The 18,353-nt window shown below is 41.0% G+C and overlaps 1 protein-coding gene across 2 annotated transcripts; it reads left to right on the top strand.

Annotated features, from left to right (window-relative positions):
* Positions 1-128: 128 nt before the first annotated feature.
* On the top strand, positions 129-17,477 carry TYW3 (tRNA-yW synthesizing protein 3 homolog). 2 transcript variants are annotated; one of them, XM_059689169.1, is made up of 6 exons: positions 130-404; positions 1,520-1,600; positions 3,518-3,616; positions 3,831-3,902; positions 6,236-6,369; positions 17,001-17,477. In XM_059689169.1, exons 1-6 carry the CDS (start codon positions 231-233, stop codon positions 17,215-17,217), a joined length of 777 nt encoding a protein of 258 aa, XP_059545152.1. In that variant the 5' UTR covers positions 130-230; the 3' UTR covers positions 17,218-17,477. The 2 variants fall into 2 exon arrangements, with proteins under 2 accessions (XP_059545153.1, XP_059545152.1); XM_059689170.1 differs by lacking the exon at positions 3,831-3,902 and having other exon boundaries at positions 129-404.
* Positions 17,478-18,353: the final 876 nt, after the last annotated feature.

The raw sequence follows: 18,353 nt of genomic DNA, 5'->3' as shown, positions 1-18,353 counted from the left end.
AACCCACACCGCCAAAGCTCCCAGACCCCACCGAAGAGGGGGCGGGCCTGGCCGGCTCCCACGATCCCGGCTCCGCCCCGCGCGCCCGCCCCGCTGCTCCCAGGACACGGCCTCCCGAGAGCGCGACGCCGCGGAAGTTTGGCCCTTCCCGGCACCCGTCGCTCCAATATGGCTGCCCCCAGGACGGGCGAGGGCCGCCGGCATAGTGCAGACCCCAAATCCCTCCCCGCATGGAGCGCCGCGCGGAGTTCAGCAGATGGAAGGCGCAGTGTCTGGGCAAGGCGGACCTCAGCCGGAAGGGCAGCGTGGACGAGGATGTGGCCGAGCTCGTGCAGCTCCTGAATGGGCGAGAACAGTTTTTCACCACCAGCTCCTGCGCGGGGCGCATCCTCCTCCTCGATGCGGTGAGCCTGCTCGGTGCCCTCCCGGCGGCGCCTGCCCGCTAGTGGGAACCCACCCCGGGCGACACCCCGGTGCAGCCTGCTTGTGTGTGTCCTAGTGGGTGGTCTCGGCTTTTTTATCGGTGAAATTTAGAAGTTGGATTAGACCAGGGCCTTAAAAACGTGAGTGTGTCTGTGAGTCACCTGCAGATCTTTGGAAAGTCCGGAGTCTGATCCTGTAGGTGTAGCGCGGGGCCTGCTAGTCCGCCATTCTCACAAACCCCAGAGTGACAGCCCGGGAGTGACCTGCAGTTGCAAGGGCTGAGCATGTGATTTTCCCAAATCGAAGGGAACGTAGACGCCAGCCTGGCGCGGCCGGCTGCTGCACCGCGGCCTGCGGGCCTGGGGGGGCGTGGCCGGGTTAAGGTGGCCCCTGCCTCCCGGCGGCCGCTCCGTCATCGCTGCTCTCAGAGGAAGCAAGCACAGTGTCTATCATATCATCTATCTATCTATCTATCTATCTATCTATCTATCTATCTATCTATCTAATCTATCTATCTATTTCTATCTATCGTGAGATGCGAAGCCCTGAGGCTGTGGCGTGATGCCGCGTCGATTCCAGCCCGGTTCTGGGAATTCCTGGCCGTGTGGCTGGAGGACAGTTATCTAAGCTCACGCCCTCCCTGGGTCATGAAGTGAGGACCATAAAGAGCAGGGATCTTCAGCGACAGGCACCCTGGCGTGCCGCACTAATTTGTAAAACATGCACGACCTGGCTAGTCAGGGGCACTGACCTCTTTTCCCCTGAGGTTGTTAAATACCAAAATGACAACAGCCAGCACAACAGCAGCCGTCGGTGTGAATGAATCAAAACTACACCTGGTTGTTGCTTTTTCAGATTGGCAAAACATATAATTTGTGTGTGTGTGTGTGCTGCAGAATTTTAGTAATTAGTTTATGTGTGCCATGAGATGAAAAAGGTTGAAAATTGCTGGTGTAGAGAAAATGGGGTCGTTAATTTAAAAATCACCACTTGGGATTATTAATTTAAGAAAGCCTACAATATGTTATGTATTCACTGTACTTGCTATTTTTGTAAATATATGATTACGTTAGATTATGTTATTTTTTTATTTTAGAATATAAATGGCTTTGAGGTTCAGAAACAAAACTGTTGCTGGCTCCTAGTTACACACAAGCCTTGTGTAAAAGATGATGTGGTAAGTTTTTATATGTAAATTTAAAGAAATCACACTTTTTAATTCGCAGTCACTTTAAATACAGGTGAAAAATAGAAAATTTAAGGTGATTTTTGTGCATAATTATAATGCCTGAATATTATTCATAAAGCCTAAAGAGAATTCATTATGATGGTTTTTCTGAGTTGTGGGAGATAAAAGTAAAAATATGTATGCAAGCATTACTACAGCCGCTCGACACAACACATCCTCTTGGACATAGCAGAGAGTTCATGGATATCGGACACATATTGGATCCAAAGATTGAATTTTATTTCAGCTATTCTATAACTCAGTAACCTGGTACAAATCATGGAAGGAAAAGGGAGAAAGGGAGCCAGGAATAAGTCATTAGCATTATCTATGTACTAGAGGCCCGGTGCATGGATTCGTGCACCAGTGGGGTCACTTGGTCTGGCCTGCACTCTCTCGCAATCCGGGACCCCTCAGGGGATGTCGGATAGCCAGTTTCGGCCCAATCCCCACAAGCCCGATCCAGACAGGAGGGAGCCCAATCCTGTGCATTGAGCATCTGTCCCCTGACGGTCAGTGTGCGTCATAGCAACCAGTCGTTGGGTTGCTTAGGCTTTATATATATATACTAGAGGCCCAGTGCACAAAATTCGTGTGTGGGGGGGGGGGACCCTCAGCCCGGCCTGCACTCTCTCATAATACAGGACCGCTGGCTCCTAACCACTCACCTGCCTGCCTGCCTGATCACCCCTAACCACTCTGCCTGCCTGCTTGATCACCCCTAACCGCCTCTGCCTGCCTCCCTGATAGCCCCTTACCGTCTCTGCCTGCCTGTCTAATCGCCCCTAACCCCTTTGCCTGTCTGCCTGATACCCCTAACTGCTCCCCTGCTAGCCTAATCTCTCCTAATCACTCTCCCCTGCCGGCCTGATCATGCCTAATCACCTCTGCCTCAGCCCCCGCCACCGTGGCTTTGTCCAGAAGACGTCCAGTCTATCCAGTCTAATTAGCATATTACCCTTTTATTAGAATAGATAGATTACCATTATACTAATATAAATAAATTATACATTACCTGAATTGCTTCTTGAAAATCTTTGTATCATGCTGGATGATTTAGTTGCCTAAATTGAAATGTTTAAATGAGTTCATATAAGTTTGTGTTAATCAGGCATGTACATTACTGGTTCAGGTGCTCAAATGTTGTCCTATGGGTACTCATTCAACTTTCATCTCCTTCCTTGGGTACTAATTCTCTGTGCATATTTGTCCTTATTCTCTTCTGCTACAGATTATCTTTGTGTCAGGAAAGTTAGCTACTAGCAACCCCAGCAGAAAAAGACTTCAGAAGATTCATGTACCATTCCTAAAGGACTCTGAGCCATCCCCCGAGAACAGTTATTTTTGCCAATAGAATGGAATGCTAGCCTTGATCAGACCTAGGCACTTGGCATCTCTGATATTATGATAGTGGGAGTGATGAGTGACAGGGCCATTATTAACAGTCCCGTGTGAAAGAGGGAGGATGCTGCCCAGGAATATTAGGCAAACAGAAATAACAACTGCCCTATATAAATTCTAGCTCAGACATAACAGTCCAACTTCTGTCTAACAACTATTTAAACAGACTTTCTACTATAGTCTTTACATCCCTGTTCCTTAATGGAAAAATCTGTTATGGAATTAAATACAGTAATAGCTTACTTTTGTAAAACGTGGTCAGAAAGAATGATACAGCAGGTATATGGGAGAATTAGAAATCAAGTCTTTTAAAAGAATAAACAGATTAATAAGTTTTTGGAGAAAGGACCAAGAAAGCCGAGTGAAAAGTTATTTCGGGAACAGGATGCTGGAGGAATCTAAAAGTCCTGGGTTCAAAAGAAGAGGATCATATATTTGTGTCTGATACTAACATTTTTTATTTAGATTGCAGCTCTGAAAAAAGCGAATGGTGATGCCACTTTGAAATTCGAACCCCTTATTCTTCATGTGCAGTGTCGAGAGTTGCAGGATGCACAGATTCTGGTAAAACTTTGTAATTATGCTTGAATTTATTAGTATGTGGGTAGACTTAATCTTAAGCCGTACAACTTCTGCCAAAATTTAATGCAGTAGTTTAATTAAGTAGTTTTTAATTAACTGTAGGTTTGGGGTTATATATGTTTCTGCAGTTTGTAGAGTTTAACGGTTTGTCTGATTAGTCAGGTTATCAGAATCTAACAAATTTATTTTTTTACAGCATTCGGTGGCAATAGATTCTGGTTTCAGGAACTCTGGCATAACAGTGGGAAAGAGAGGAAAGACAATGTTGGTAAGATACCTTTTGGCAAAAAGTAATTCTTTGAGCATGAAGTGATCCAGGTTATTGAAATAATTTAGACTTGTACTTAGACTCCTGCCTTTAGTATCTCCTGACTCAGATCTTCTTGCCATTCTCTGTGTTAGAAACCTTCAGTGACTTATTTATTCCTGCAGGGCAAAGTCCCAGAGATATTAGATGTACATTTGCGGTCTTATTTCATAGTACTGTATACTCTCCCACTTTTAACCTGATTCTCTGTGCCCTCCTCATCTTAAATAGCCCCAATTTAATAAGCACCATGATACCATGGAAAGAATCACAGACAGGGGATCTAAAGTCCTCTGCACAAATACTGGCTGGCCCCCGGCTATGCTAAATGAACTTGGGTAAGCTCCCTCAGGGCCTGAATTTTCTTAGCCATACCAGGGGTCCAGCAAACTACTGCCGTAGGGCCAAGTCCAGCCCACAGCGGTGTCGGATCCCACTACACCAATTGGATGAATCACTGTCTAAGATTGCTTTTGTGTTACAGTGGTAAAATTGAGTAGTTATGCCAGATACTATATGGTCCACAAAGTTGAAAATGTTTACTATCTGTCCTTTCTCAGAAAAAGTTTGCTGATCCCTGGACTGGGTAATCGTTAAGGCGCCTTCTAAGCTCCACATCCTCCCTTAGCCTTTTCCTGGCCAAGCTAGCCCCTGGTAAATTTGCCTTATTCTGATCTGCTGTAGTATTTACTGATTGCATTTATTGTTTGGCAGGACATGTATTATTTGCTCTTGAACTAGTTTCAGATTGTCCTCCATTCTAGCTCCCTAGCCTTTCCTATTTTCTATCCTGCTCACATCAATATTTCTTTCTCCGTTTCTCTTCCTCTCTTCCTAATACCAATAAAAAATACATACATTTTAAATTTAGGGAAAAAAGAAGACCCTTGTAAAGCATGACTAACTAGAAAAGCAAAGCCCATAGTACTGGTTTGTGTCCCCATCTCATTCCCTGCTGCATCTGATGACCTAGCAAGAACAGAGCCATTCTTCTACCTTCCTCTCCTTTGTCTTCCATATTCAATTAGTTACAAGTCCTATCACATCTGCCTCTTATATCTCACACCTGAGTCCACCTCTCCAAGCCCTCTGTCATTGCCCCTACTTAAGCCCTCAGTGCCCCTCACCTGCCTTTACAGTGGGCTCCTGACTGGTCTTCTTGCTGTCCATCTTCTTCAGTCCCTCCACCCAGTACTCTCAGAATCCCCCCTTTTGAAAAAGTGAGGGTCTCCAAATATTTTCCCTGATATTCAAGGCCTTACCCAAACTACTTTCCATCTACCTTGTTGATGCTCTTCTGCTAGCATACTTATATTCCAGCCAAATAAAAAATATATCGTGCTCTGTCATGTCTCCATAACTATAAATAAGTTGTTCCTCCCCCATTTTACATGTGGTAAAATTGAACTTATCCTTTAAAATCCCAACTCAAATCCCACCTTCCCACGAAACTGAGGCCTGTCTCATTTAGTTGTATCTCTTCTACATTTCTTTAATGGTTTGTGCGTGTGCACACTCAAGTGCACGTGGGCGGACACGTTTGTGTTCCACCTGTCATAGCACCTATGTTGTGTTACAATTTTTTGTTCACGTGTTTATGTCTTATTTCAAAGTGTAAGCTCTTAAAGGAACCATGTTATATTCATCTTGTACCTTCACATCTTACATAGGGCCTACATTGCAGATACTCAGTAAAGTTTCATTGAATTTATTTTTATTCCTCATGATAGTTTTGGTTGTTGTTCTTAATCTATATCCAGTGTTTGGATTTGCTTGTAACGTGCTGACTATTTCATCAACAGGATTACTAAGGTTGGCCCTAAAGCATCAAGAAAGCAGCCACTTTGTGAGATAGAACGGGCATGGCTTATTCTTATTACTGCACTCCGCTCAGGCAGCACTAAGAGGCTCTTTCAAATCCAGTCCATTTTGATTTTCCCTTGAAGCTTCTGTTGAGATTTCATTTATTTCTTTTCTTTAAATAGTCTATTAAAACTTTCTAAGCTTTAGTGAAATTGAAACTGTTAAAGTTATTGGCTTCTTTGATAGTATCTGCTTCTCTGAAAAATAATGTGTAGAATGACTTTCTTTAGAAATGACTTTACATGAAGGGAAAATCTATTTAATCTCCTGTGATCCAACTGTGTTTAGCTAACTTATATCAAAGCACAAACCTAAATGCTATAATGGAGCTAAACTATGTTTAAACACAACCCTAACTTGGAATTTTCTTTAGTTATCTTCAGTATCTCTAGCACATGAATCATCATGTCTGAATTGCTTGTTCCTTGAAGGCTGTCCGGAGCACACATGGCTTAGAAGTTCCATTAAGCCATAAGGGAAAACTGATGGTGACAGAGGAATATATCGACTTCCTGTTAGAGATAGCAAATCAAAAAATGGAGGAAAACAAGAAGAGAATTGAAAGGTACATTAATTAGATATTTTTATGTTATGTTTCTATGCCTAGATCATCTTTGAAAATATTAATATACACTTCAGTTTAGACTCCCAACTGCTTTTCTGTTTATAGCCTTATCATGAATAATAAAAAGATGATTAAAGTAATAGTAGATGAAAGTAGGCCAGACTGTAATGGGTACTAAATGGGAGCATAAGCTACATGGAGGAGAATGGGACGACTGACTGCCAGCAATGGGTATAAAGGAGCTAAACATAATCACTCAGGTAGGAAAGCCCAGTAGCCATGGGGACCATAACTGATCAAGTTAAAAGCAACCATGGAAGAGGTGCACACTGCCCCTTGGTGTGATCCCCTGGAGATGACCTAACCCAGAATCTCCTTTTTAGGAGAATACAGACTGGTTAATTTTTAGCCTGATAAATATTTTACACCTCTGGTGAGTTTACTACCCATCTCTTATCATGGATTAGATCTAGCATTGCCAGAATTGTCCTAGTAGTAAAGATTATGGCTATTAGTTCACATCTTTATACTTCTCCTGTTCTTAAATTTCACTTAGGATGAATAAAATTTTTACAGTGCTTTCTTTTTTAAACTTTTTTCTAAGAATAGTTTTTTATATACAGAAGTGACTATTATGTTGCCTTTCTTATATAAGGACTAGAGGCCCAGTGCATGAAATTTGTGTACTCGGGGGGCGGGGGGCATCCATCAGCCCGGCCTGTGCTCTCTGGCAGCCCGGGAGCCCTCGGGGGATGTCTGACTGACAGCTTAGGCCTGCTTCTGGCTGGGCAGCGCTCCCCCTATGGGTGCGCACTGACCACCAGGGGGCAGCTCCGGCATTGAGCTCCTGCCCCCTGGTGGTCAGTGCTTGTCATAGCGACCAGTTGTTCCGCAGTTCAGTCGATTTGCATATTAGCCTTTTATTATCTATACATACAAAACCCTACTATGCAAATAGACCAAACAGCAGAACAACCAAACAACCAGTCACTATGACATGTGCTGACCACCAGGAGGCACGTGGACCATGGCAGGCGTTGGCAGTAGGCTGCAGAGAGTGGAACATGGCGGGCGTTAGCCACAGCGGATGGTGGAGCAGGTGAGTGGGGGCACCAGACCAAGGCAGGGCACCGGTCGCTGTCATCGGGCGAGCCTCTGCTGGTTACTGAAAATTATTTGCTCCTGCGCACCGCAGTCCCACCTGGCACTTGCACCTGCTGCCAACATTGGCCCCACTCACACCCACTGCCAGCACCAGAGCCACCGTTCACACCCACTGCCAGCACCTGACGCCAGCCCCGATCACTTGGCACCATCAGTGGGTGCGAGCAGCAGCTGCCTGCCCCAATAGCCCCTTAAGGCTTTTCCACCTCCCCTGCTCCTGAGGGGCAATCGAGGCAGCAGTCACCGCTCACACCCGCTGCTGGCGCCAGCCCCAATCACTCTACGCCATCAGCGGGTGCGAATGGGGCCGGCATCGTCAGCAGGTGGGAGTGGGGCTGCCGGCAGACGGGACTGGGGGCTGCGGCGGGAGGGGCCGGGGGGGTGCAGAGGATGGGCCGAGACCTGCCCCTGTGCCCACCTCAACCTCACGGTCCACAGTTCCTTTCAAGGTGCACAAATTTGTGGGCCCCTAGTATAGGATAATACCACTGACCTACCATCAACAAGATGTGCATCTCAAGTAGTATTGGCCAACTTGATATCATTTATAATTCCCTTTTCCCCTTCTTCCCACCTCCCTTGGCCACCTCTTAATCAGTCAATCTCTACCCAAGTAACTCTTGAATCATTTTCTCTCCCAATCTGCCACTTCCTTCATTCAAGACAATTGCAATATTCACTTGTCTCATTGTAAAATGCTTCTAGTGTGTTTCTCTGCTAAGTGATTCTCCATATCACCATCAGAATCCTATCTGTAAAATACAAAGCAATCCTACTGCTTAACTTGCCTGCTTAAATTTTTTTTTTTAATACCTAGAATTTTCTTTGAAGCAGCTAAGGCTGGAAGTGCTGATGGTGGCAGTCTCATGGTGGAAAGGGGTAGATCTTTTCTCTGGAGCTAGAACTGAGTTCAGATCCAGATTCTACCACAACTTACTCAACTCCCTTGGCTTTGTTTTTCTTATATCTAACTAGGGGGAAATACTTATCTTAAAGAACAATTTTAGTATATATTCAATAGCATCCCTGTAATGATTAGTTCTGGCCCTGTTGTGTCATGGATTCTCCGGATCCAATAGCCCTTCTTATTCAATGACACATGAAGAGAGTAAACCAATAATCACATCAGTATCACCATCCAGGCTTTCTCAACCAGGGCTCCTTATTTGAACAACAGGATTCACAAAATTATTCAAGTGACTATTTCTCAGTTCTCCCAACAACGGTACTTGTCCCATTCTCAATACATTGGAGAGAAATTAATTATTATATACAGTGGATGTCTCAAGGCATTAGCTTAATTTTCTAAGAGAGCTGTGGCTGAGAAAAGGCTAGGTTACCTGGCCACAAAATACTTTGAACAAACATTCTAAATAAAGTAATAATTTCAAGTAAGCAACTGAAGAGTCCCCAGTCATCCCACCAGACTGTAGTGTTTGAACTCTATGTAGGTACTTATTGGCACCATTCCAAACACTTACCGCATCCATTCTGTAGTATTCTGGTGAGGTTGTTGATAAGCATAGGAGGTAGCAAATCAGTTTTTCTGTTTCCTTACTTGAATTTCAACAAGATTATAAATATAGCCCAAGATCAAGTAACTATATTAGTACACCTGGTGAAGTTAATTGAGTCATGTTCACCAGCTATAAAATCAAATTATGCTTTAAATCCACTGACTCAAAGATATGTTTTGAGATTACAGTGTGCATGCTGCTATCAAGAGAGCCATGCTCATCACGTAAAATCAGTGAAAAATTAAAGAAGGGTAAAAAGTGTCTTAAGATACTGATTAGAAGATTACAAGTGAATTCAGAAAGGCTGTACAAATTAGGGAGCTCCTTTGGGAACAGCTGTACTTTCAACCAAATGCAGAGAAAAAGTTACTCTTCTGATGTTGAAAACAGAAAAAAAGAATAAATACTGAAGGTGATGAGCTCTGCAATCAGACATCGAGTACTAAAATTGGTTTGTCATAGGACCAAAGTTTCACAATTAAAATAGCTATAATAAGAGAATTTTTAAAAGTCAAGATCCAAATGAGTAATATTTCATCAACAAGAAATTTTCTGCCAATGTGAAAAATCAAAGCCAAAGGCTAAAATATTTTTAATAGATAAAAGGTCTTGTTTGTGAAAACTAATTTCCAAGCCCCTTTTATTGGGAAAAGTAAGATAATTTTGTACATAATGAATTCTAGGTAAAAAATGTAAAGTTTGGAGATCTACTTACCAATTACCAGAGGAAGGCTGTCTTTGATTCAGTTTATAAGGGACAGGACTGACTTGGGTCAGATGAAACCACCATTTGGCTATAAGCACAGTGAAAATAGCCATGTTCTTTTTACCAACTATGTAATAAGAAAAATAAATGTTCAATAAAGAATAGAATAAAAGGGCTGAATATATTAGCATGTAATATGGTTGATAAAAATGAAGTAAATTGGAGAGAAGTAAATAAGTCTATTTCAGTGGTTGAGTGTTCTTCATTATTATTTATTTTTAACTTTTTGTGGTTAACTATACATAACAAAATTTACCATATTAACCGTTTTAGTGTATGGTTCAGTGCCATTAAGTACGTTCAAATTGTAATGTAACCACCTATCACCACTATCCATCTCCAGAACCTTTACATCATCCCAAATTGAATCTCAATACCCATCCTGTATAATAAAAGCCTAATATGCTAAGTGTCCAACCATTCGTTTGACCAGTTGCTGTGATGCGCACTGACCACCAGGGGTCAGATGCTCCGACCGGTAGGTTAGCTTGCTGCTGGGATCCAGTGGATAGGGTCTGGATGAGATGGGCCAGACACGCCCTGGAGCCCTCCTGCATTCCCTCCCTGGCTCCGATTGTGCACCGCTCGGGTCCCTCAGCCTGGCCTGCGCCCACTCACAATTCAGGACCCCTTCAGGAATGTCGGAGAGCCCGTGTCAGCTGACACCCAATCCCTGCAGGCCAGGCCGAGGGACCCCACCAGTGCACGAATCCATGCACCAGGCCTCTAGTTAAACAATAATTCCCCATTCTCCAAGCTCCAAGCCCCTATTAATCACTATTCTATTTTTACTCTCTCTGAATTTTAAATACTTCATATAGGTGGAATTAAAATTTTTTTCCTTTTGTGTCTGCCTTATTTCACTTAGCAAAATGTCTTCAAGGTTCATCCATGTTGTAGCATATGTCAGAATTGCATTTCTTTTTATGGCTGAATAATACTCCATTGTATTTATATACCATATTTTATATATTGATTAATCTGTCAATGGACATTCAGATTTTTCTTTGTTCACTATTGTGAATAATACTGCTATGAACATGGGTGTATAAATATCTGTTTGAGTCCCTGCTCTTGAATCTTTTGGTGTATACCCAGAAGTGGAATTGCTGGATTATATGGTAATTTTACATTTAATTTTTTTTAAGAACCGCCTTACTGTTTCCCACAGGAACTGTACCATTTTACATTCCCACCAGCAATGAGCAAGGGTTCCCTTTTCTCAACATCCTTACAACATATGTTGTCTTTTTGTATGTGTGTGTTGTTTTTGTGTGTGTGTATGTGTTTAATAATGACCATTCTGACAGGTGAGTTGATACCTCATTTTGGTTTTGATTTGTATTTTTCTGGTGACTAGTGATATTGAGCTTTTTTTCATATACCAGTTGATAACTGCATCCCTTCCTTCTTAGCTTCCTTCTGGATTTTTCTTACTATTCTACCTATTGTTAAAATATTGTTGTACTCTAGGATTCTCTTCCTTGGCCCATAGCTTCAGCTACTTCCCCGTATACTGATGGGTCTTCCAAATCTTCCCCAAGTCATAGGCCCATATACCCAATAATTTTTTGAAGATATGTAACTAAAATATCCTGTCAGTCTTTCCTTAATCCCTTTCTTAGCCTAGTCTCAACCCCAAAGCAATTTCTTTGGTTCAGATTCATATTATCATTTACCAGTATCATTACAGTTTATGCCTCAGTGGAAAACAGAAATATGAATCATATTGACTTGCAATTATTTAATTACATATATACCTTATTTTTCCACTACATGGTCACACTGCAGATAGGACTGACTTCTCCCTCACAACCAACTGCACACGCATGCACGCACACACACACACACATGCGCGCATGCGCACGCACAAAATATCTCTCTGTATCTTATCCTAAAACCTTACATAGTGCCTGGCTCATGGTAGAAACTCAATAAGTATTTATAGAATTAATCATAAACAATAAAGGAGTTTAAAAGTTAACACATATAGAGTTCCCCAAAGCAAGGACAGTTTCATAAGAATAGTGGTTAATAAATGTTTGCTGAACTTAGTTAAGGGACTTTTTCCATCCGTGTGCTCTTTTAAGGCTTCAGAGCCTTCGGATGCTCATTCTGGAACACATGGAAGGTGGCTGAGACATGAGGTGAGCAGGCTCTGGCTACATGGTCCCTGAGTAACGGGCTGAATGGGTGTGATACTGCAGAATATCAACCCAAACAGATTAGAAATGGCAGAAGAGAAGGAGGAGTCAGGATAGCAGATGTCATAGACTCCCCAGAGTTGCTAGTCTTTTTTTTTTTTTTTTTTTTTGATTTCAGAGAGGAAGGGGAAGGGAAAGAGAGATAGAAACATCAATGATGAGAGACAGTCATTGATTGGCTGCCTCCTGCACACCCCACACTGGGGATCAAGCCCACAACCCAGGCATATGCCCTTGACAGGAATCGAACCTGGTACCCTTCAGTCTGCAGGACAACGCTCTGTCCACCTAGCCAAAACAGCTAGGGAGGGAGGGCACTAGTCTTATTTTTAAAAGTGGAACTAAAGCAGGTAAATAAACAACTTGTACATTTCCCTGTATACTTAAGATCAGAAAGGTAAATAATGTAAAGTGAAAAAATATATATTTTTCTATTCTGATAATTTTTCCCTCAATATCCTTTCCCCTCCAATTGTCCTCCCATAATTCCACTCCCATCACCCAATCAGCTTTGCATTCGCCCTTGCAACTGGGACCAGGCACTGGGTTTTTACCAAAGAGCTTGTCATGATCTCACTTGGAGCAAAGTGCCCCCATGTGCTCCCACTTTAATTTATCTTTCTCATGGTGTGTTGAACGTGTCCTTACAGCTCTGCAGCTACCGTTAGACCCTGCCCTCCTTACCTCTGTTTCCAGCACCTGAGACAGGCCATTGCATACATGTTTTTAAATAAAAATGCTAGAGCTTAGTTAAAATCTAAATGCATAATATATGAAAATAGCCTTCTTTGTTACTTAGGAATAATGGAAGCCGAAAAGGTATGAAATTGTGCCTAGATTTTATTAAATTTTCCTTCCTATTTCAGAAGTCAAAGAAATATCAGCTTTTTATTGCAAGTGGTCCTGAAATTGATCTGAAAGACAAGGATTCATTTTCACAGCGCTGGCCGGAAAAGTTCTCTAATGAAGAGAACTGAGTACAAGTTGCCCTGCGGCATGATAATCTTGACAGCAGAGGTAGAAAAACTGAGGACAATTTGATTTTCTTTTCAGGAAAGAAAAGAAACAGTTGCCTGAGTATACATTTCTTTTTACACTCCAAGCTCTTTTTGTTGCCTGTGAGAGCTGAGGAAATTACACTTTGAGAAGTGAACTTTAGAATGCTGTGTAGAGGATCATAGAATGAGTGGAGAGCATGCAATTGAAAAACAAATTTCTGACTTAATGTGTAAGATAGTTTCCCAAAAGACTTTTTGAAAGTTCCCTTAAAAAAGGAAAAGGAGAAAGTATTTGAAGTTTTTATTCTTGGCTTTTAGCACAAAAGTGTCTTTGTTCCATTTACCAGTTGTTTTGTGGTACCTGAAGGATGTAGCTTTGAATTCTTAGGTTCTTTAGTGGAAGATTAAAGTAAGGCACTTGTTCCTCTTTAATTCCTTTTTTTATGTGTGATAGACAAGATATTTTACACAAGCCGTTAATTCTCTGTGGTCATAAAAGAGCAATTTAATCTTATCTATAATTTTATAGGAATAGAATATAGTCAAGAAAAAAACCAACAACAACAAAAAATATGGTTGCCTGAGTCGAACGTACAGGGTTGGGTGGAGAATGATAGAAGATGAAGTTGCATATCATGGATAGCCTCTTATGATCAGCAAGGATGATTCTCACCATTTTGTGGCATGCTTGCATTTGTGTTTTAGATTAAATAAGTCATTCTGTTGGGTCATTATATTAAGCTATTCTAAATAGGCAGATTGGAAGATGAGACGAAAACCAGTCATTGAAGTCACCCAGGATGATGGTCAGACCTAGAGAGATCAAACCAAGTGTAGAAGTTTTCATAAACATAAGGGACTGAACAGAATTTTGGTAGATGACATAAGGGGAAGATGCAGGAGTTTAGTCTGGCAAAGTTTTGGTGAGCCATTTGAATTCTGACCTTGTCTCAACTCTGTGGTGGTGGAGTCAGCAGTCTCCACTTGAGAGGAATGAAGGGCAAATGGTGTCTTCGTGGGAGAGCCAAGTTTCAGTTCAGTAAAGATGTACAGGATGCATTTAATGAAGAGGTTACCACGGAACAGAGTCTACAGAATTGTATGTCAGCTAATGTTTTTCAAAGCCTTTTGCTTGTAACACTTACTGTACAGTTTTTCCTTTTATTATACCTCCACCATTGAGATTGATTTACTCATTGAAGTAATATCTATGAACACCTATTATGCCAGGCTTAGTGCTAGATATCAACGGGTAGAGTGTTGAGTATGTTAAGTTCTTGAAATATGGACAGGTTGTGTAGCAATCATGTTAGGTATAATTAGACTTGTGTGGAGTATTTGGGAATAGGTGGATATCTTAGGTTTTTTTAGGGATATTTCAGAGCCTTTGCAAGTAGAACTAAGCCTGTTCATTGAATTAAAGAAAGAAGAAAATTGGTCCAAATAGCAATCTATTCTGTAGATGTCAAAAACTTCCTGTCATAGTCTCCCATTAAAATAGGACACACAAGCATGACAAGATCCCTATGATGGATTTCTCATTTGCGATGAGAGAACAAGGGAGGTCTCAACCTCCCAGGCTTTCTAATTTGGGACCTAGGCTAATAAGTTACCTTTTTTGAAAGGTATTTATTCACTTATTTGGCATATTTTTGCTGAATGTGTTAGCATTGTACTGTATGCTAAGAATATAACAAAAAACAAGATAGATGGGGAGTCTTGGTCTCATGGAGTTTATCATCTATAAAAATAGTCATTATAGAGAACTTATTCTGTGCCAGGCATTGTGCTAGGTACTTACATGTATCCCCTATAACAGGGGTCCTCAAACTTTTTAAACAGGGGGCCAGTTCACTGTCCCTCAGACAGTTGGAGGGCCGGACTATAGTTTTAAAAAAAAACAAAACTATGAACAAATTCCTATGCACACTGCACATATCTTATTTTGAAGTAAAAAAACAAAACGGGAACAAATACAATATTAGTATTTGCATGTGGTCCGCAGGCCGTAGTTTGAGGACCCCTGCTCTATAACCTCTGACAACCCTTCTAGATACAGGATAATGTCCAATTTTATAAATGAAAAAATCGGGACCAGAGAGGTTGGAATTAGCCAGCCTCAGCATTCCCAGGACAAGCTGGTGTGAAGCACATGCAGCACATTTGCCACCTCGATGCCTCCCACATATGCTGAAGGCCACTATCAGGCAGCATCTTATCAGGTGTTAATGTGGGAGCAGAAAAGAAACGAAGCCCAATTTTCAAGGAGAAAACAGTATATCGGATGACAGAATTTAACACTGAAACTCCCGTAGAAAAATGAGTAAAGGAAAAGAACAATTCACATTAAAAAAATAATAATTCAAATAGCTAATGCAAAACATTCAATTTCACTTGCCAACAAATAAATGAGGATTAAAATAATGAGCCATAGCCAGTTTGGCTCAGTGGATAGAGTGTAAGCCTGCAGACTGGGTTCAATTCCGGTCAAGGGCACATGCCTGGATTGAGGGCTCGATCCCCAGTGTCGGGTGTGCAGGAGGCAGCCGATCAATGATTCTCTCTCATCATTGATGTTTCTATTTCTCTCCCTCTCTCTTCCTCTCTGAAATCAATAAAAATATATTTTAAAAAAAGAAATAATGAGATACTGTTATCACCTATTCAAGTAAAGCATGTATTTTTATGGTAATATTCAGTATATGAGTGAAGTGGTCTCTCAGGTATTAATATTAGAAGCATATTAAGTATCCATTCTGGAAAACAGTATTTTTCAAGAACCTTAAAATGTTTATACCTTTAACCATGTAGTTACATTTCTAGGTGTCTGTCCTCAGGGAAGAGCTAGAAATTCAGATCACATTGTTTTCAAAAATGTTTGTCACATTGTTGTTTGTATTAGGGAAAATTTGAAAATAAATTACAACCAATGTAGATGCCATAATGTTATACTATCATTAAAAAGTGTTATTTTGGCCGAACTGGTTTGGCTCAGCGGATAGAGCGTCGGCCTGCGGACTCAAGGGTCCCAGGTTCGATTCCGGTCAGGGGCATGTACCTTGGTTGCGGGCGCATCCCCACTGGGGGGTGTGCAGGAGGCAGCTGGTCGATGTTTCTGTCTCATCGATGTTTCTGGCTCTCTGTCCCTCTCCCTTCTTCTCTGTAAAAAATCAATAAAATAAAAAAAAAAAAGTGTTATTTTGTAGCTCATTTGATTGATATAGAAAATGTTTTCAAGAAACTTTGAAAAACAGTATAAAACTATATGTAATACCACAATTGTGTAAAAGACGGTAGGTATATGTGTACATGTATAAATACATTAATTCAGAATACATTAATAAACTAGAAAGAATAAAAATATTAAGAATCACTATTTGTATTTATAACTGCACATTATTTCCAAATTCTCTAAAATAAGTTTCTACTACATGTATGATTTTTTTTTATAAAGAAAAAAATTGTTTTTACCTTCTTTGTTTGACAGGTATATGTGGAATAGAACATGAGGTAGAATAGAAATTGTCAAGAAGTGATTCCAGCCCTACCTCGTTTGCTCAGTGGATAGAGAGAGCATTGGCCTTCGGACTTAAGAGTCCCAGGTTCAATTCCAGTCAAGGGCATATGCCCGGGTTGCGGGCTTGATCCCCAGTATGGGGCATGCAGGAGGCAACCAATCAATGTTTCTCTCTCATCATTGATGTTTCTACCTCTCTACCTCTCCCTTCCTCTCTGAAATCAATAAAAATATATTTTTTTTAAAAAATAAGTGATTCCAACTCAATTTTCAAGACTGTTCTTAGTAGAAAACATATTCTGTTCCACAATTAAACAATAATAAAAGCAAAAATCATGTTATTTCTTTGACTCGTTTTATATTAAGGTTAATATGAGATCAAATTTATATAATTTAAGTTCTAGATGTATTTCAGTCATCCAGTTTCAAAACACTGATGTAACAGTAGTACTTATGTCTTTATAGGTTTTACAACTGCCTACAACATGCTTTGGAAAGAGAAAGTATTACTGACTTATATCCCAAAGAGAAAATCATCAAGAAAAGTAATTCATATTCTCATAAGAAAAAAAGAAACCGAGAAAAAGCAGATGGCAAATGTGTTACTGAAGACAATGATAAAGAACTTGAAAATGATGATGATCCTGAAGTCAATGTAACTATCTTCCCTGAAGATTACTGAGATTTGGTTCTACAGTGTCTTTGGTGGAATAATGTTTCTAATAATTATTACAAAGCTGCTCTTTATAAGAGTATTTTAGTTTATTGAGTGTATCAGACATTCAGAAAAGCAAAATTTAATTTTCCTCTATAGTTTAGAGACACCCATCTTATAAACATAGATGCCTTTTTAAACTAGATATGTATAGTATTTATTCATTAAGTACCATCTTTTAAATCACAGAAATTCATTATAAAAAAAAAATTATGGTTGTTAATACATCTCCTCTTTTAATTTCTACTTCTGCAAAACAACTATCATACCCTTTCAAGAGAACCTGAACATTAGGAATATTTGAATTAAAATTATTGCAATGTTTAACTTATTTTTAACATTTATTGCACCTCAGAATCATCTGTAGATTATGAAAAAATACAGAAAGGAACTGAGAATCTCCAGGGACAGTTAGCATGTGTATTTTTTTTAAAGCTCTCACATGCTTTAATTGTCAACTACAGGCTAAGAACCCCGTGAGCATTCCCAGCTTTCTGTTCAAGCCATCTCATCCATTCCATCAGCCTTCACTTCTGAAGCACTCCCAGCTCTCCTGCCTGCCCAGACTCTTGTGCCCGGCTAACTGCTGAGCCCCTTCAGTAGAGCTGTTACTTGATGGAAGTTTTTGTTTCTTTCCTGATTCTTTGGCTAGAGAGAGCAGGCCTTTATTGACTTTTCCTTCTTTTTTCTGAGCCCATTGGCATTTCTGGTTGCTGGCTTTTCCAGTGCTGGGGGTATGCAAGGCAAAAGGCAAACCCAGTGAACTCACTCTGTTGCTCTTCAGGTCCTGTGAACTCCAGCTGGTCCTCCCTCTCCAGCTTTTAGTCATCTTCTTTACAAAATGTTGAGTTTTTAGTGACACTTAGTGGAAAGAACAGGAAAAAGTATATATACACCATCTTCCCAGAATCAGAAGTCTATGTTAAATTACTGCTAGTATCACGTCAGGCTATGGTTGAGGACACCGGAACCCAGCCACATAGCCACAGATTCCTTTATTCAACGCTGCTCCCATCTCCCAGCTGGCATGCTTGGCTGCTCTGGCTTTAGGCTGCTGGAGCCTCCACCCTAAAACAGAAGGAAGTGCCTAGACGTCTGTTTGC

Source organism: Myotis daubentonii, chromosome 3 (assembly GCF_963259705.1).
Source record: "Myotis daubentonii chromosome 3, mMyoDau2.1, whole genome shotgun sequence".
Lineage (NCBI taxonomy): Eukaryota > Metazoa > Chordata > Mammalia > Chiroptera > Vespertilionidae > Myotis > Myotis daubentonii.
The sequence above is the reverse complement of the archived record's forward strand: the minus strand, read 5'-3'. Positions and strand labels throughout refer to the sequence as shown.

Bases quoted from the DNA above. Each gene is read 5' to 3' on its own strand.
- TYW3 (XM_059689169.1), top strand. From the start codon at position 231: ATGGAGCGCCGCGCGGAGTTCAGCAGATGGAAGGCGCAGTGTCTGGGC. The intron at 3,617-3,830 runs GTAAAACTTTGT...ATTTTTTTACAG, and splicing joins TGCAGGATGCACAGATTCTG to CATTCGGTGGCAATAGATTC. The intron at 6,370-17,000 runs GTACATTAATTA...ATGTCTTTATAG, and splicing joins AACAAGAAGAGAATTGAAAG to GTTTTACAACTGCCTACAAC.